This window comes from Geotrypetes seraphini, chromosome 17, assembly GCF_902459505.1.
Source record: "Geotrypetes seraphini chromosome 17, aGeoSer1.1, whole genome shotgun sequence".
NCBI lineage: Eukaryota > Metazoa > Chordata > Amphibia > Gymnophiona > Dermophiidae > Geotrypetes > Geotrypetes seraphini.
In genome coordinates, this window is record NC_047100.1 from 37,115,994 (window position 1) to 37,135,821 (window position 19,828).

At 42.8% G+C, this 19,828-nt stretch overlaps 1 protein-coding gene across 7 annotated transcripts in view; it reads left to right on the plus strand.

Annotated features, from left to right (window-relative positions):
- The window catches only part of PBRM1 (polybromo 1), a 171,101-nt gene that overhangs the window by 13,738 nt on the left and 137,535 nt on the right, over positions 1–19,828 (plus strand). For all 7 annotated transcript variants that reach the window (XM_033926217.1, XM_033926219.1, XM_033926220.1 and 4 more), the window contains exons 2-7: positions 4,773–4,928; positions 5,952–6,049; positions 9,877–10,024; positions 11,492–11,626; positions 16,939–17,055; positions 19,451–19,519. In XM_033926217.1, coding sequence (XP_033782108.1) covers positions 4,788–4,928; positions 5,952–6,049; positions 9,877–10,024; positions 11,492–11,626; positions 16,939–17,055; positions 19,451–19,519 — 708 coding nt within the window. In that variant the 5' untranslated portion in view covers positions 4,773–4,787. The remainder of the gene's footprint in view (positions 1–4,772; positions 4,929–5,951; positions 6,050–9,876; positions 10,025–11,491; positions 11,627–16,938; positions 17,056–19,450; positions 19,520–19,828) is intronic.

The window sequence follows — 19,828 nt, forward strand, 5'->3', positions numbered from 1 at the left end:
GCATTTGTGTTTAAAATCCTGTGTTTTGGGGTGGTATAGGGCCTGCATTTGTGTTTAAAATACTGTGTTTTGGGGGTAGCCACTGGTCTGGTATAGTAGAGCCTACATTTCTGTTTAAAATCCTGTGTTTTGGGATGGTATAGGGCCTGCATTTGTGTGTAAAATCCTGTGTTTTGGAGTGGTATAGAGCCTGCATTTCTGTTTAAAATCCTGTGTTTTGGGATGGTATAGGGCCTGCATTTGTGTTTAAAATCCTGTATTTTGGGGTGGTATAGGGCCTGCATTTGTGTGTAAAATCCTGTGTTTTGGGGTGGTATAGGGCCTGCATTTCTGTTTTAAAATCCTGTGTTTTGGGGGTAGCCACTGATCTGGTATAGTAGAGCCTGCATTTCTCTTTAAAATCCTGTGATTTGGGGTAGCTACTGATCTGGTATAATAGAGCCTGCATTTGTGTTTAAAATCCTGTGTTTTGTGGTGGTATAGAGCCTGCATTTCTGTTTAAAATCCTGTGTTTTGGGGTGGTATAGGGCCTGCATTTGTGTTTAAAATCCTGTATTTTTGGGTGGTATAGGGCCTGCATTTGTGTTTAAAATCCTGTGTTTTGAGGTGGTATAGGGCCTGCATTTGTGTTTAAAATCCTGTATTTTGGGGTGGTATAGGGCCTGCATTTGTGTTTAAAATCCTGTGTTTTGGGGTGGTATAGGGCCTGCATTTGTGTTTAAAATCCTGTGTTTTGGGGTGGTATGGAGCCTGCATTTCTGTTTAAAATCCTGTGTTTTGGGATGGTATAGGGCCTCCATTTGTGTGTAAAATCCTGTGTTTTGGGGTGGTATAGGGCCTGCATTTCTGTTTTAAAATCCTGTGTTTTGGGGGTAGCCACTGATCTGGTATAGTAGAGCCTGCATTTCTCTTTAAAATCCTGTGATTTGGGGTAGCTACTGATCTGGTATAATAGAGCCTGCATTTGTGTTTAAAATCCTGTGTTTTGTGGTGGTATAGAGCCTGCATTTCTGTTTAAAATCCTGTGTTTTGGGGTGGTATAGGGCCTGCATTTGTGTTTAAAATCCTGTATTTTGGGGTGGTATAGGGCCTGCATTTGTGTTTAAAATCCTGTGTTTTGGGGTGGTATAGAGCCTGCATTTCTTTTTAAAATCTTGTGTTTTGGGATGGTATAGGGCCTGCATTTCTGTTTAAAATCCTGTGTTTTGGGGTGGTATAGAGCCTGCATTTCTGTTTAAAATCCTGTGTTTTGGGGGTAGCCACTGATCTGGTATAGTAGAGCCTGCATTTCTGTTTAAAATCCTGTGTTTTGGGGGTAGCCACTGATCTGGTATAGAGCCTGCATTTCTGTTTAAAATCCTGTGTTTTGGGGTAGCCACTGATCTGGTATAGAGCCTGCATTTCTGTTTAAAATCCTGTGTTTTGGGGTAGCCACTGATCTGGTATAGTAGAGCCTGCATTTCTGTTTAAAATCCTGTGTTTTGGGGTAGCCACTGATCTGGTATAGTAGAGCCTGCATTTCTGTTTAAAATCCTGTGTTTTGGGGTAGCCACTGATCTGGTATAGTAGAGCCTGCATTTCTGTTTAAAATCCTGTGTTTTGGGGTAGCCACTGATCTGGTATAGAGCCTGCATTTCTGTTTAAAATCCTGTGTTTTGGGGTAGCCACTGATCTGGTATAGAGCCTGCATTTCTGTTTAAAATCCTGTGTTTTGGGGTAGCCACTGATCTGGTATAGTAGAGCCTGCATTTCTGTTTAAAATCCTGTGTTTTGGGGTAGCAAGCGATTAATCAAATTTTTAATAAACTTGAAACTTGAAACTTGTTTTGGGGTGGTATATAGCCTGCATTTCTGTTTAAAATCCTGTGTTTTGGGGTGGTATAGGGCCTGCATTTGTGTTTAAAATCCTGTGTTTTGGAGGTAGCCACTGGTCTGGTATAGTAGAGCCTGCATTTCTGTTTAAAATCCTGTGTTTTGGGATGGTATAGGGCCTGCATTTGTGTGTAAAATCCTGTGTTTTGGGGTGGTATATAGCCTGCATTTCTGTTTAAAATCCTGTGTTTTGGGGTGGTATAGGGCCTGCATTTGTGTTTAAAATCCTGTGTTTTGGGGTGGTATAGGGCCTGCATTTGTGTGTAAAATCCTGTGTTTTGGGGTGGTATATAGCCTGCATTTGTGTTTAAAATCCTGTATTTTGGGGTGGTATAGGGCCTGCATTTGTGTTTAAAATCCTGTATTTTGGGGTGGTATAGGGCCTGCATTTGTGTTTAAAATCCTGTGTTTTGGGGTAGCCACTGATCTGGTATAGAGCCTGCATTTCTGTTTAAAATCCTGTGTTTTGGGGTAGCCACTGATCTGGTATAGAGCCTGCATTTCTGTTTAAAATCCTGTGTTTTGGGGTAGCCATCGATCTGGTATAGAGCCTGCATTTCTGTTTAAAATCCTGTGTTTTGGGGTAGCCACTGATCTGGTATAGAGCCTGCATTTCTGTTTAAAATCCTGTGTTTTGGGGTAGCCACTGATCTGGTATAGTAGAGCCTGCATTTCTGTTTAAAATCCTGTGTTTTGGGGTAGCCACTGATCTGGTATAGAGCCTGCATTTCTGTTTAAAATCCTGTGTTTTGGGGTAGCCACTGATCTGGTAGTAGAGCCTGCATTTCTGTTTAAAATCCTGTGTTTTGGGGTAGCCACTGATCTGGTATAGTAGAGCCTGCATTTCTGTTTAAAATCCTGTGTTTTGGGGTAGCCACTGATCTGGTATAGTAGAGCCTGCATTTCTGTTTAAAATCCTGTGTTTTGGAGGTAGCCACTGGTCTGGTATAGTAGAGCCTGCATTTCTGTTTAAAATCCTGTGTTTTGGGATGGTATAGGGCCTGCATTTGTGTGTAAAATCCTGTGTTTTGGGGTGGTATATAGCCTGCATTTCTGTTTAAAATCCTGTGTTTTGGGGTGGTATAGGGCCTGCATTTGTGTTTAAAATCCTGTGTTTTGGGGTGGTATAGGGCCTGCATTTGTGTGTAAAATCCTGTGTTTTGGGGTGGTATATAGTCTGCATTTGTGTTTAAAATCCTGTATTTTGGGGTGGTATAGGGCCTGCATTTGTGTTTAAAATCCTGTATTTTGGGGTGGTATAGGGCCTGCATTTGTGTTTAAAATCCTGTGTTTTGGGGTGGTATAGGGCCTGCTTTTGTGTTTAAAATCCTGTGTTTTGGGGTGGTATAGGGCCTGCTTTTGTGTTTAAAATCCTGTGTTTTGGGGTGGTATAGGGCCTGCATTTGTGTGTAAAATCCTGTGTTTTGGGGTGGTATAGGGCCTGCATTTCTGTTTAAAATCCTGTGTTTTGGGGGTAGCCACTGATCTGGTATAGTAGATCCTGCATTTCTCTTTAAAATCCTGTGTTTTGGGGTAGCTACTGATCTGGTATAATAGAGCTTGCATTTGTGTTTAAAATCCTGTGTTTTGGGATGGTATAGGGCCTGCATTTGTGTTTAAAATCCTGTATTTTGGGGTGGTATAGGGCCTGCATTTGTGTTTAAAATCCTGTGTTTTGGGGTGGTATAGGGCCTGCATTTCTGTTTAAAATTCTGTGTTTTGGGGTGGTATAGAGCCTGCCTTTCTGTTTAAAATCCTGTATTTTGGGGTGGTATAGAGCCTGCATATCTTTTTTGTTGTTGTTTTTATAAATCTTTATTCATTTTAAATCTTTCAACAAGTGTACAATAAAATCCTCATTTAATATACAACATCACTTGAAGCTCTACATTTTTCTCAAGAAAAAGATTATATCCCACCCCACCCTCCCAAAAATTATATTCAAATATAATATATATCATATAATAATTTAGATCATTTGTTTTACAATTTGATAATGAAAATCACAAAACCCACCCCCCATCCACCAAACAATATATATTAAGTAAGTAGGGAAAAATGCTGATTATTCGTTGTAATACCTTCTACTGGAGGTTTTGGCTCTCTTTTGAACTCGCCTCTCTCATCTAACCCAGTCATTGCAGCAGCAGTCCTTTGCACAGGTGCCATAAAGTGCCACGCACACCAAATTTCAGAATACCGTACGTGAATCTTTAACTCGGCCCTTAGATGTGTTGTGCAGTGGCTAGGACTTCCTCCTTCCCTTGCAGGACTTTGAATGCTGTCTTTATTTCAATATATATTAAGTAAGTAGGGAAAAATGCTGATTATTCGTTATAATACGTTATTAATGGCCCCCACACATCCTTAAATTTATTAAAATATCTATTTTGAACTGCAAGCGCTCTTTCCATCCTATACATGTGACACACCGAGTTCCACCAAAAACAATAATTTAATCTTGTGCAATCTTTCCAGTTAAATGTTATTTGCTGAATGGCAACTCCTGTTAAAATCATTAAAAGTTTATTATTATTAGCAAATAATTGGCTTTTAGCTCTCATAGACATGCCAAATAAAATTGTGTCATATGACAATGCTACATGATCCCAAATTGACTGCCAAAAAGCTTTAATAAATGGACAATGAAACAATAAATGATCTAAAGTTCCAGCCTCGAGATGACAATGCCAGTATCTATTAGACTTAGAGCGATCCAATTTTTGTAAACAAACAGGGGTCCAGAGTGCTCTATGCAAGAGGAAAAACCATGTTTGCCTCATAGACACAGACATTGTACATCTCATCCTCCAAGACCAAATACGTGGCTATTGACTGCATATCTTTTTAAAATCCTGTGTTTTAGGGTGGTATAGATCCTGTATTTCTGATTTCTGTAGGACAGCATTGATTCTATGGGCTCCAAGAGGCGAAGAGCGACATCTCCTTCTAGTAGTATCAGCGGGGGAGATTATGATGATGGACATCACTCTACCTGTGCCCCAGGGCCAAGTAGGAAAAAGAGGAAACTTTCAAGTCTTCCCACAGTAGATCCCGTGAGTAACCATTCATCTCTTAATACAAAGTGTGGCAACATATTGATTAAGAATTGTCTTCAGCATCCGTCAGATAGTAGTAGCAGTATAATGGGACTGCTATTTTTTGTTAAGTTTCAAGTTTAATTAATTTTAATATACCGACCATCGACGTGCACCTGGCCGGTTTACAATGCTAAAAATGAAAGGTTAAAATAAATTTTTGTTTGGGGGGTGTCGAAATGTGAACATTAAATATACAAATTACAAATACGAACATGAGCTTGATGATAAAGAGACAGGGGAAGTTAATAATTACATCGTTAAAAACAAACTAATTAAAGGGAAGAGGGGGGAAGGATAAAACACCAGGAATGGGGATTGCTTCTTAAAAGCGGTTCGTGTTTATTTTGCAGACTGTTGGAAAGGAAATATTTAGATGCTATGGTATGCATCTTGGAATAAGAGATGTTTAATATCTATTTGGCCCCCTTGGGTAAATATTTAGAGGATATTGGGGTGTCTTTTCGTATGTATACAGATGATCAGTTTTATTTTCAAATTACAAAATGGGGTGAAAGATTAACTTCTGAACTGTACAAGTAAGATTAGGGAATGGATACGCATGAATGGTTTTTTGTTGAATGTAGCGAAGACAGAATTCATGGTTGTGGGTAATGTGAAAGAACACCTTTGGCCAGAGAGTGAAAAAACGGAAATCGCACTTGCATTGAAGTATTTTGATCAAATGGTATCTTTGGCACCTTGCTTCCCAGTATTTATAGTTAGATTCCAGTGCTAGAGCAAGTAGGTTGAATATTTTATTTTCAGAAAGTTCTACCAAGAATGGGCAGGAGATACATATTTAATAAATCTTGAGAAAGATTCTTCCCTTCATATTGATGCTATTATTTCAGTGGTTATTCTAGATCTGCTCATCAGATAATGAGCTACCGATAATCTGAATGTTGGTCATTCCTTCCATAGTGGTCTTCTAATTTGATGTTTTGCTGCTAACGTGAAATGATGATTTTGTATTCCCAGATTGCTGTGTGCCATGAACTTTATAACACAGTCCGAGATTACAAGGATGAGCAGGGCCGGCTCCTTTGTGAGCTCTTCATTAGGGCACCCAAACGAAGGTAAGAAGGACTATTGATGGCTTTTTGCTAATGACTTGACTTTTAGATTTCCACACTGGCAGCAGCTTTTTATATTAAGAGTTGGGGATACTTCCGAGACTTGCTGCTTTTTTGTACTTCCCGTTCATTCAGCAGTGGTCTCTACTGGAGGTTTTGGCTCTCTTTTGAACTCGCCTCTCTCATCTAACCCAGTCATTGCAGCAGCAGTCCTTTGCACAGGTGCCATAAAGTGCCACGCACACCAAATTTCAGAATACCGTATGTGAATCTTTAACTCGGCCCTTAGATGTGTTGTGCAGTGGCTAGGACTTCCTCCTTCCCTTGCATGACTTTGAGTGCTGTCTTTATTTCATCTCCAGTCCTGACTGTCGCAGTGAGCTGGAGGAGGACATTTAGAAGAGGAATTTTTCTCAAGCAGTGTTGGAGCCTTCATGCACATTAAGGGAATGGACACGTTCGAAATGCTAAGAAGCCTATTTTATACTTAAGAACATAAGAATTGCCGCTGCTGGGTCAGACCAGTGATCCATCGTGCCCAGCAGTCCGCTCACACAGCGGCCTTTTGGTCAAAGACCAGTGTCCTAACTGAAACTAGTTTAACCTGCGTACGTTCTGGTTCAGCAGGAACTTGTCCAACCTTGTCTTGAATCCCTAGAGGGCGTTTTCCCCTATAACGGCCTCCGGAAGAGTGTTCCAGATTTCTACCACTCTGGGTGAAGAAGAACTTCCTTACGTTTGTACGGAATCTATCCCCTTTCAACTTCAGAGAGTGCCCTCTCGTTCTCCCTACCTTGAAGAAGGTGAACAACCTGTCTTTATCTACTAAGTCTATTTCCTTCATTATCTTTAATGTTTCAATCATGTCCCCTCTCAGTCTCCTCTTTTCAAGGGAGAAGAGGCCCAGTTTCTCTAATCTCTCACTGTACGGCAACTCTTCCAGCCCCTTAACCATTTTAGTCGCTCTTCTTTGGACCCTTTCGAGTAGTACCGTGTCCTTCTTCATGTACGGCGACCAGGGCTTCTCGGCATTTAGTGTGTGCTAATTCCCTTATCGCGTTAAGGCCCCAATGCTACTTGATGAATTCCCCCCCTTAATGTGGTAGACTTGATATTGCTGAGCAGCATGCCTGAATTAGACAGGTACAAGACTAGTATCAGCTCTGGAAATGGGTGAAATATTGGTTATTTTGGGCAAGTATTTAGGTGTAAATGTGAAAGTGGACAAGAAGGGTGTCTGTAGTAGAGAATGACACGGGGAAAAAATTTGTCACCGCCCCGTCCCCGCAACCACTGTCCCTGCCTCTTCTCTGTTCTGTAGATAGGGGATAGGGTAAATCATGAGGGTGGATGAATGAGGATTTAGAGAGGTTGGGTGGAGAAGAAATGGGTGGAAGAGAATTTATCACACATATTCATTAAATAAGTAATAAAATAGGAAGGGATGTAACTTTTTGTGGGTATCGTAAGGGGTGTGGGTCGTTTGTAAGCCACCTTGGGTGGTCTGTAACCATGAAGAGGCAAAGGGTAAATGTAAATAAAAGAAGCCAGGCTTAGGAATTGTGCACAGATTTTTTTTCATGGCAATGTACAGCATTGTAAAATATGCAGCTTCTTGGTTTTGGGAGGGGAAAGAATGTTCCCTATATTCACATTAAAAAAAATCAACCTACCTTTTCCCCTTTCTAGAAACTTGTCAAAACCCACCTCTTTACTGAGTTCTTTGGTTCCCATGCTAACTGATGTTCCCCTGTATTCCTTTTCTTTGTCTTCATTCCTCTTTCTTCCATTTTTCTTATTTTTTAAAAATTATCTACTCCTAGCAGAATTCTGCACAATTCAGAATTTCTGCAGAATTGCAGTCACAGTTCCCTTTTCCTGTGCAGAATTTCAACCATGTTAGAATCTTTGGGTCACGGTATTGGTAGCAATTCCCACACGTTGCCTGCCGTTATCCCGGAAGTCTCTATGGCAGTGGGGAGGCTTCTAGATTAGCGATAGGCAACATGTGAGAGTCGCTTCCGATATATGACCCAAAGAAGCAAGCCTTACAGGAGAGGAAGGAAAGTTGGTGGCACATAGGGAGGAGAGGGAGACATGTATGGTGAGGGGAAAGGATGAAATTGCACATAATGGAGGGGAGGAAGGGAGAGATGGTGCAAGGAGGGGGATAGAGAGATTTGACAAGGGCACAAAGAAGGGAGATAAAGAGGTGTTGGACATAGGGGTGGATGAGAGGGAGGGAGAGATATATAGGAGGGTGGAGGTGGAGAAAGAGGGAGATGTTGGATCCAGGAGCAGAATGGAGTAATGGTGAGGTGCCTGGAAACGGGAATGAGGGAAGAGAGTAAAAGAAATACTGGACTATGGGGGAGAGTGTATGGGGCAAGAGATAGGGATCTGTCAGGCTATGAGGGTGGGGAGGGAAGGAAGAGAGAGCAGATGATGGGCTATAAAGGTGGAGGAAGGAAGACGCTGAGAATGGTAGACCCTGAGGGGGAGGAGAGGGTGGCAAGGGAACAGATAAGAGAATAGATTTAACAGAAGATAGAAATATGAAAAAGAATGGAGGGCTGAGGAAGGAATGAGATGGGGAATGGGAGAGAAGATAGAAAATTTGATAGGTAGTTGAAAAGTGAGAAAGAGGCAAAAAAGAACTAAAAAGGAATGATTAATATGTCTGAGGCAGGTGTAGTGAGGGAATAGACAGGAGAGAGTAGAAAAGGGAAATGGATAGCAGCCACTTAAACAAGAATTAGCAGACGACAGTAAAGCAGAAAAAAGAAACTGGAACCAATATGATGGAAAAATAAAACATGCAGACAACAAAGGTAGGAGAAAAACATTTTTTTTAAAATTCTTTATACATTTTAAATGGATAATAATTAGCAAAAATATTGTTTAAAATTTTGACACATAAACTTGCAGAATTACACCAGGAGTAAATTATTCTAGTTTTATAAATGGCTTTGAACCCTTTTTCAGGCCATATAGCAGTACTCGTATATCAAATGTGATGCATTAATTAGTTATACATAACCCTATTTTTTCATGTGAAAGCTGATTTGCCATAATTTTTTCAAGGATTATTTTCACATAAGGGTTTTTTTTAAATAAGTTTGTTTTATGTACTATATAGTGGACTGGCAGAGCAATCTAATGGTTTAGAACAGTGGGCTGAGAACCAGGGAAGCCAGGGTTCAAATGTCACCAATGCTTCTTGTGATTTTGGGCAAGTTGCTTCACTATCCATTACTCAGTTAGATTGTAAGCTATCTGGGGGAAGAGAAATAACTGTACAGTACTTTCCCCACAAATTTGCAGTCTTTGATTTGCGGTCCCGGTCATTCGTGGTATTTTCTGACCGCGAATGACCGGGTAGGAGAGAGCAGCCAAAGAGGCAGGAGAGGGCAGCCGGAGTGCCGGCGAGTGAAGGAAATCATTCACGGTATTCTCCGACTGCCTCTTCCTGTACTAAAGTCGGGCCTCACCAATCAGGAGCTGCTTTGACACAGGAAGAGGCTGTCGGAGCATACCACGAGTGATTTTCTTCACTTGCCGGCGCTCCGACTGCCCTCTCCTGTCTCCCCTGCTAAAAACTGTATTTGCAGTTTTTCAACATTCCCCCTCGAATATCGGTGGAGTACTTGTACATGAATAGAATTTACCGTACCTTGAGCAATATCTGAAAGGTGTGAGCTAAAAATATATTTATATTTTATTCTGAATGTAGTTAAATGAGCACCAGTTGTTTAAACTTGAAATCTTTTTTCCTTTCCGTTATATAGGTCTTGGGTTAATGCTCTCTTTTTCTTATTCTTACGTGCCAGAAACCAACCAGACTACTATGATGTCGTTTCCCAACCGATTGATTTGATGAAAATACAACAGAAACTAAAGATGGAGGAGTATGATGAAGTTAATCTGCTGACCGCAGATTTTCAGCTGCTGTTTCAAAATGCAAAAGCCTACTACAAGGTGAGGGAGCTTTGTCATTCATGGTAAACAGCTACTGAAATACTAATGAGAGATTTCAGTCTGCAAATTGTAACACGTCTTGAAGATATTATCGCTCTTTCAATCAGATCCTTTCCCAAAGAGATTGTGATTATTACCAGTTTTGAATACTCCTTTTAAGCACATGTGCCATAATAAATCTAATTAACAGACTTCTGTGTAGATGTCACACTGATGCATGTACTGTAAAGTATTTATTTATTTAAAATTTTTCTACACTGCTTAAGAGCTAAACAGTTCACATGAATTAAAACAAACATAATAATTATGACAAACTAAAATCTTAAAATCAACAGGGGAGAACTATCTTTTCTTTTCCAAAGAACTGTTAAGTCATAAGTATGAATGCAATTGCAAATAGCAATTGCTGCCATAGGGGAAAAATATTTTATAATAGATTATGCACTCTTTTTAATACAAAAGCTAGAATATATTAGAATAAAATGAGAAATGTGACTTGGGATTAAGCAAAAAGAGGAAGCTACTGAGAATACTTTTATCAGTGTAGTAACGCATCTGAAAGAGCCTCAGATATAACCGCTCTAGTACTCACTGGTTCAGAAGCTACTTTTCATCATCAGCTGGCTTGTTTTTGAGATCCTCTTAGAGAATTATCATTCTTGTCACACACTGTTGAAAACTTTAGATAGGCTGATTAAGAAGGGGATCACAAACAGATTAGAAAAGGTTATCATGCCACTGTACCGGGCCATGGTATGCCCCCACCTGGAATACTGCCTCTAGCACTGGTCGCCGTACATGAAGGACACGGTGCTACTTGAAAGGGTCCAGAGAAGAGTGACTAAAATGGTTAAGGGGCTGGAGGAGTTGCCGTACAGTGAGAGATTAGAGAAACTGGGCCTCTTCTCCCTTGAAAAGAGGATGTTGAGAGGGGACATGATCGAAACATTCAAGATAATGAAGGGAATAGACTTAGTAGATAAAGACAGATTGTTCACCCTCTCCAAGGGAGGGAGAACGAGAAGGCACTCTCTGAAGTTGAAAGGGGATAGATTCTGTACAAACATAAAGCAGTTCTTCACCCAGAGAGTGGTAGAAAACTGGAACGCTCTTCCAGAGTCTGTTATAGGGGAAAATACCCTGCAGCGATTCAAGACAAGGCTAGACAAGTTTCTGCTGAACTGGAATGTGCGCAGGTGAAGCTGGTCTCTGTTAGGGCGCTAGTTTGTGACCTGGGGGCCGCTGCATGAGTGGACTATTGGGCACGATGGACCACTGGTCTGACCCAGCAGCAGCAATTCTTATGTTGCTGTCATCTAGTTTCATAACCAATGTTATTTTCAGGGTGCGCTGTTCCATTCTGTAATAAGTTAGAAAACCATATGTTTTAAATTTGCTAAAATTCTATTAGTTAAACTCTTGTTGTGTTTGTATTTTTTTATTTTTCGGGGCTGGGGTTACACACAGCCAGATTCTCCTGAATATAAAGCTGCCTGTAAGCTATGGGATCTCTATTTGCGCACAAGAAATGAATTTATTCAAAAAGGAGATTGTGAAGAGGATGATGATGAGGACGAAGGGCAGAACAATCATGAAGCAGAGGTAGGCAGATGAAAACCTGTGTATTACATAAAATGAAACATTTTCCTGAAATAAGCGGACTAGGTCCTTTAAGGCTCTTATGTGGATGATTTATTTTTATGTGGATGGAATTATTTTATGTGGATGATTTCAGTGTGCCTTTGGAACTTTGACACTTTCAAATAAAGTCCATTTAGGAACATCGTCACTCTACAGAGTTTTTTTGGTTTTCTCTGGATTTTCTTCTTTGGTTTTCTCTGGATTTTCTTCGGGGTCAATTCCTTTTGTTTTTTGCTTATTACATAAAATGAAACATTTTTCTGAAATAAGCAACATGAAACCAACCAAATGGTAATTTAAAGGTTTTCTATTAAGTAGGATTACATATCTTATTAAAGTGTTGGGGCAGAGCAGCAAAGATTATTTTTATCCCAGGACAAGCAGTCAGCCTATTCTCAACGTCCGCTACGGAGCCCCGATGCGGACAGTTTGTAGAACTTAGAAAGTTTGTGACTGCTGCACTGCGCATGTGCGAGTGCCTTCCCTCCCACGCAAGGGCACATGTCTCTTCAGTTCTCAGTTTTCCGCGGAGCTGAGAAGTCTGTTTTCGACTCTCTGCGCTAGACTCCGTTCTACACTTCATGCCTTCTCTCACCACGGCTCGTGTTTTCTTATTTTTCAGGGTCGCTGTTTTTTTTGTGCGTTTTTCTTAAAAAAAATAAAATAAAATAAAGGCTTTAACTTTACTTTTATTTCTTTTGTCACGGCGGAGCCTGCTTTGCAACCTCCACCGCTGGGTTTCAATTTCGCTGAGGCCATCTTCCTACCTATGTCCATGCTGGTCACAGGCTTAAAGAAGTGTAGCCGTAGCCAGTGCGCGATCTCCCTCACTGATCCACATAGGTGGTGTATTCAGTGTTTGGGACCTGACCATCAACTGGAGTTGTGTGCTCGCTGTGCTACTCTTCAGCCTCGAGCCCCCAAGCGTCATCAAGTTCAGGTGGAGAAACTCTTTGGCGGTATGGATCCCCTTGCTCCGGTCTCGACCTTGAATCCGGTCAGGCTTCTCATCGGGGTTCCGCCTTCTGCCTCGACCTCGGCCTCATCTTTGAACAAGCCTGCCTCGTTCGGGGCCTTGTCCTCGAGTAAATCTGCTAAGTCTTCTCCTGACAAGACGCTTGCCTTGCTGCCTCCCTCAGGTCAGGTGCCAGTAATGGTTATCAAGCTGCCTAAGAAGCATGTCTCCAAGTCGAAGAGTAGTTCTTCCTCTTCTTCCTCAGAGGCTGTGGCTCCACAAAAAGTACCAGATCCTCCAATCTCGGAGTCATGTTTGGAGGTTCTGATCCAGACCATTTTGGACTGGCAGTTGGGCAATATCCTTGCCAAACATACTTCTGCCTCTACTCTGCTTCCTGCAGTTCAGCCTGAGCACTCAGCAGTAACACCTGGAGTCGAGTCCTTGGCTAAGCCTCGAGCTCAAACTCATCATTCTATACAAGGAGTCAAGTCCTTGGGAGTGGCTCGAGAGGATTCCACACTCTGTGTGCAAGGAGTTGATTTGTTGCGAGTGTCTCGTTTGGAGCATAAGCATGCTATTCAAGGAGCCGAGTCCTTATCAGTGCCTCGAGATGTTTCGATACCAGGAGTTCAATATCTTGTGATGTCTCGATCTCAATCTCCAGCCTCCAGCCCTCGTTCTTTGCATAAGGCATTGCCCTTCCTGAGACATAGGGCAAAGACTCCTCGACTATCTTCTCAGTGAGACCTGCCTGGTTCGAGGCATAGTTCTCCACATCAGTTGAGGCATCCATCGAGGCACAAATCCTCTTCTCGAGAAACGCCTCGTCTCTCTACACCTCGAGGCTTTCTACTCCGAAGTCGAGGACACCTCCTCCATCTGCTTCTCCTGTGAGGGATTCTTCTCCCAGTGAGTCATATATACCTGCATATTCAGGTCTCAGGTGTGAGTACTCCAGGGAAGCTTCACCTTTGTTCTCTGCTCTTTGAGGTCAGCCTACCTTGGAACAAATATCCTTCTCTTCTTTCCTATCAAATGAATAAGGAACTCAAGATTAACTTGGACTCTGATTCCAAATATACTACTGAGTATTTAGAAGAAATGGGTATGTCTTGACCTCCTGCGGAGTCTCTTAAAATGCCCATTAATAGACTTCTTTCTCAAACTTTCAAGAGGAACCTTGAAACACCTTATTCCATTCCTGCTGTACCAAGCAAGCTGGAATTCCATTGCAGAATGGTCCATTGCAAGGGCTTCGAGAAATCTCAATTGTCACATCAATCCCTTCTCATGGAGTCCTCTCTGAAACGGAACAACCCTTTCAAGGTTTATGCCACTGTCCCTCCTGGAAGAGAGGGCAGGAACATGGACAAGTTTGGTCGCCATTGTATCAGAATTCTCTGATGGCAACTAGGGTTCGGAATTACAATTTCATTTTCATTTCTTATTTCAAGCATTTGGTTGACATACTGCCTGCATATTTCAAGTATGTTCCTCAAAATCATCTTACAGGTTTTCAGAATACCATTATTACTATGAATCAACTCCGCATGCATCTTCTTCAGTCTTCCTATGATGCATTTGAGCTTTCCTCGAGGGTCACCGCCTTCTCAGTGGCCATGCGCCGGCTTGCCTGGCTTCGCACTGTTGACATGGATCCTAATCTACAGGATTGCCTCGCCAACATGCCTTGTCAAGGCAATTATTTGTTTGATGACTCTATCGAGGAGGCCACTAAGAAATTGTCTGAACATGAGAAGTCATTTGCTTCCATCATTCGTCCTAAGCCTAAGCCTTCCACCTCTAAGGGCTTCAGGCCTCTACTATCTTACCAGCAGCGTTTCCCAGAGGGCAGCTCCTTATACCAGAGCGCCTCCTAAGAAACAACCACAGCAACAGAAGCAGCAGAAACCTCAGACGCCTGCTGTTCCTAAGGCCTCTGAACCTTTTTGACCATCTAATACAGAGCATAACCTCCATCGTTCTGCCTCTGTCCTCTCCCCTTCCCATTGGAGGTCATCTCCATCATTTTTACCAACACCGGGAGATCATTACATCAGACCTCTGGGTGCTGTCTATCATCAGGGAAGGATATTCTCTTCATTTCATTCAGGTTCCTCCAGATCTGCCTCCAAGAGAGTATCCTTCCAATCCTTCCTAGACTGCCATTCTTCTTCAGGAAGCTCAAGCTCTGCTCCATCTCCGTGCTATCGAGGAAGTTCTCCCAGAACAGCAGAGCAGTAGCAGATTTTTTACTCCCGCTACTTCCTAGTTCCTAAGAAAACGGATGATCTGAGACCCATTTTGATTCTCAGAGCCCTCAACAAATTTCTTGTCAGAGAGAAATTCTGAATGCTGTCTCTGGCATCATTATACCCCCCTTCTAGATCAGAACGATTGGTTATGTTCTCCAGATCTCAAAGAGGCTTACACTCACATTTCCATTCGTCCAGCCTCTCGACAGTTCCTCAGTTTTCAGGTGGGAAATCTTCATTTTTAGTACAGAGTTCTATCTTTCGGCCTGGCTTCATCTCCAAGTGTTCACCAAGTGCCTCGAGGTAGTGACAGCAGCTCTGCGGAACCATGGCTTCCAGGTGTTTCCGTACTTGGACGACTGGCTCATCAAGGATCTAACATCTTAAGGGGTTATTGTAGCGACCCAATGGACTACGTGGTTCCTACAAAGCTTGGGATTCGAAATCAACTTTCCAAATCCCAGCTGCAGCCCTCTCAGACTTTACAGTTCATCAGAGCTGTCCTGGACACTGTCCGACTCGGAGCATTCCTTCCTCAACAATGTCAGGGTACTCTCATTCATCTCTGTCACAAAGTGTCTTCCTTGACTACAATTTCAGCAAGACACATGATGGTTCTCCTAGGTCACATGACCTCGACAGTTCACGTGACTTCTTTTGCCAGACTTCACCTCAGAATTCCTCAGCGGACTCTGGCATCTCAGTAGGCGCAAGCTTGCGACCCACTTTCTCAACACATCAGAGTGACTCCTTCATTGAGGCAGTCTCTCCACTGGTGGATGCTCTCTTCCAATCTCTCCAGAGGTTTACTGTTTCAAACACCCCCTCATCAGAAGGTCCTCACGACAGATTCCTCGACCTATGCTTGGGGGGGCTCATCTCGACGGTCTCCGTACTCAAGGCCATTGGTCGAGCACGGATCGTCAGTGTCGCATCAATCTGTTGGAACTCAGAGCGATCTTCAGTGCTCTCAAAGCTTTTCAGCATCTTCTTCACGACCAGGTAGTCCTCATTTGTACAGATAACCAAGACGCCATGTACTACGTCAACAAGCAGGGAGGAACAGGATCTCTCCCTCTATGTCGGGAAGCTTAAAAGGTGTGGGACAACACCTTCCTGAAAGCTGTTTACATTCAAGGAGAGAAAAACTGTCTGGCGGACAAGTTGAGTCGTATTCTGCAACCTCACAAATGGACACTCAATTCCTCGCCTCTTCATCACATTTTTTCTCAGAGGGGAACTCCTCAGATAGATCTCTTTGCGTCTCCCCACAACAACAAACTGCCTCAGTTCTACTCCAGGATATACTCTCCTCATCGCGTCGAGGCAGATGCTTTCCTTCTGGAATGGACAAATCAGTTTCTTTATGCATTCCCTCCATTTCCTCTGATTCTCAAGACTGTTGTCAAACTCAAACAGGAACATGCCACCATGATTCTGATAGCTCCTCGGTGGTCCAGACAACCCTGGTACTCGCTTCTACTTCAACTCAGCAACAAGAAGCCTCTACTTCTACCAGTATTTCCCTCTCTGCTTACAGAGTCAGGGGTCTCTACTTCATCCCAACCTGCAGTCTCTACACCTGACAGCTTGGTACCTCTCAACTTAACTGCCACTTTACAGTTTTCTCAATCTATAAAAGGACATTTTAGAGGCTTCCAGAAAGCCTACCAATAGACAATACTACAATCAGAAATGGACTAAGCATTAATAAAATAGACTTTTATACCTGTTGGTCACTTGGACAACTCTTCGTTAATTCCCCTAAAACTCTCAAAATAACAGTTTTGGATAATTCTTATGTTGGTTCAATGAAAGATATTGCATTCCTTGAATCAGTGGTTTCCTTGGACCATTATGGCTACTAGAATTTTACACTACAACCAAGTATTAGCACAAGCAGTATGAAGATTCTTGCTTGCTTTAATATTATTTTGTTTGTTTCTTGTTCCTTTTGAGTACAGAATGTTTTGGAGTTTTTTTGTATGCAAAATAATTTATGAAGCATTGCTTAGTTGTGTATAAAGGCCCTTTTTGAATTGCTTTCTTTTCTCTGACAGTCTTCTCCAGGTTACTTAAAAGCGGTTCTTGAGCAGCTGCTTGAGTCTATAGCCACAGCCACACATCCAACAGGGCGACTTATAAGCGAACTTTTTCAAAAGCTCCCATCCAAAGTGGTGAGTGTTCTGTCTAAAGGCAAAGTATTTTTCCATTTTGATATTTCTTTTGTTTTTAAATTTAAGAAAAAAGTCTCTATTAAACTGCAGCATGCACTTACAATAGAAACCATGCAAAAAAACATAAGCCAAAGTTGCATAGAGAATCAGAAATTTTAACAACCCTTATTTAGGTGAAAACAAATAAAAAGAGAGAAAGAAATATAAAAGAAAAGGGTCAGGGATATGCGAGAAACTGCAAGTACCAAAGGAGATCTCCAATCAGAACCCTTGAAAAAGCCCCCCCATCCCCCACTCAGAAAAATTCAAATTATGTACAGAGCCCCAAATTTGTTGCTTTCTCCCAACAGTGTTGCACTTCACAACGGTCAACTTCTCCATTCTGCAAATATAATACAGTTTAGCCCAGTGTTTTTCAATCTTTTTTGGACAAAGGCACACTTGTTTCATGAAAAAAATCACGAGGCACACCACCATTAGAAAATGTTAAAAAATTTAACTCTGTGCCTATATTGACTATATATAAAGTAATTCTTACTTGATCTTACTTGAGTGCCACCGCCGCCATCGGGAACAGGCCGGCGCCAAGTTCTCCCTGCTTCTCTTCCCCGCGGGGCCGACCAACTCTCGCCACCCGTCGTCAATTCTAACGTCGAAGAGGACGTTCTAGACCAGCCAGGCAGCGATTGGCTGGCCCAGAACGTCCTCTCCGACGTCAGAATTGACACGAGTGGCGAGAGTTGGCCGGCCCCATAGGGAAAAGCAGGGAGAACTTGGCGCCGGCCTGTTCCCGATGGCGGCGGTGGCACTCAAGTGGCTAAAGAACCGCAGTTTGCCGGCCTAGGGACAACACTGGAGGGTGGCCAGCTGGGCACCCCCTTGGGACGTAAACCCGGGGTGGGGCAGACCGCCCCCCCCCCACCCTGGTATGCCACTATCTGTACCTCACTCCCTCCCTATGACCAAAAATTCTCCTTTCTTCTATTCCCCGTGTACACAACCATCTCTTTCCCTCCCTTCCTCTCTCCAAAGTCCATGCCTTCTGTGTCCAAACACTCATTCCCTCCCCCACCTCAGCATCTCTTTCCCTCCCTTCCTCTCTCCCAAGTCCATTTCTTCTGTGTCCAAAAACGCATTCCCTCCCCCACCTCAGCATCTCTTTCCCTCCCTTCCTCTCTCCCAAGTCCATTTCTTCTGTGTCCAAAAACGCATTCCCTCCCCCACCTCAGCATCTCTTTCCCTCCCTTCCTCTCTCCCAAGTCCATGCCTTCTGTGTCCAAAAACCCATTCCCTCCCCCACCTCAGCATCTCTTTCCCTCCCTTCCTCTCTCCCAAGTTCATGCCTTGTGTCCAAAACGCACTCCCTCCCCCCTTTTGTGTTCCGTGTTTGCCTCCCAGCCCATCTTTGCAACTTTCTCAGCAAAACGAAGCTCAAGCCGCGAGGCTTGTCTTCTGCTTCCTGCCTGCCCTGCCGCGCACAAATAGCCGAACGGAAGTATTCTCCGACGTCAGCGCTGACGTCTGAGGGCAGGCTTTGCTTAAGCCCTCCCTCCGACGTCAGCGCTGACATCGGGGAACGCTTGCGATCGGCTATATGTTAGCTGCAGGGCAGGCAGGAACAGAAGACGAGCCTCGCGGCTCGAGATGTATTGAACTCCGCGGGTCCCCCGTCCAGCTCTTTCCTGTCCACGTGGGGCTTTCCGCCCCTCTCCCTAGACTGTGGCCTAGGACCCTGGGGGAGCCCGGGCCCCCTGTCAGCTCCGGGCCCCTGAATGCAGGACTGGTGGTACTGCCCTGATGGTGGCCCTGACCGTACGGCACACCAGGCAACATCTCGCGGCACACTAGTGTGCCGCGGAACAGCGGTTGAAAAACACTGGTTTAGCCCACTATTTAAACAAAGAGGGTATTCCTAGGTCTTTCCAAGAATCTGTTAACCATGTAAGATGGAGCAGTACCCTGCAAAATCTTATAGCAAAAGCAACCCAACTTAAACAAAACACAAGCGTCCATTGGCAGCCAATACAACTCACAATAAAATGGAGTCACATGACCATAGATCATTCTAGCTGCTGTATTCTGAATCGGTATGAGTCTAACATGTCCTCCTTGGGAATTGTTAAATATACAATATTACAATAATCCAAAAGATTCAGTAATAAAGATTGTACCAGAAGTTTAAAAGCAGAAAACTCAAAAAAAGGTCTAATGGTATGCAGTTTCCACAACGTGTAATAACCCTAATGTACCACAGCATCTATTTGCTTTTTTCATGGTCAGATGCTGTGCATTATTTACTGTTATGTTATCCCTCTAGTTCAGAGTGCATCGGTAGGGATTTGTGAAACCACCTTATCTTGCATGTTCATTTTTTATTATTTTTTTTATTGTCTAGCAATATCCAGATTACTATGCAATAATTAAAGAACCCATCGATTTGAAGACAATTGCCCACAGGATACAGGTATGATTATAACAGTGCCCTGCTATCTAAAGAAATTTGTTGTGCATTTATTTAGTATTTACTGGTTACTGCCAAATTTACATCTCGTTGCTTGTGTTATAGTGATCTGTTTGCTAACTGATGTTCAAGTGCAGTGATTCTTAAACCTTTCCTGGGGTACCTCCAGCCAGTTGTGTTTTCAAGATATTCCTAATGAATGAGGTAGATTTGAATATATGCATGAGGTAGATTTGAATATTGTAGAGGTGACAGACATGCCTCAAGCATATTCATTAGGGATATCTTGAAAACCCGATTGGCTGGAGGTCC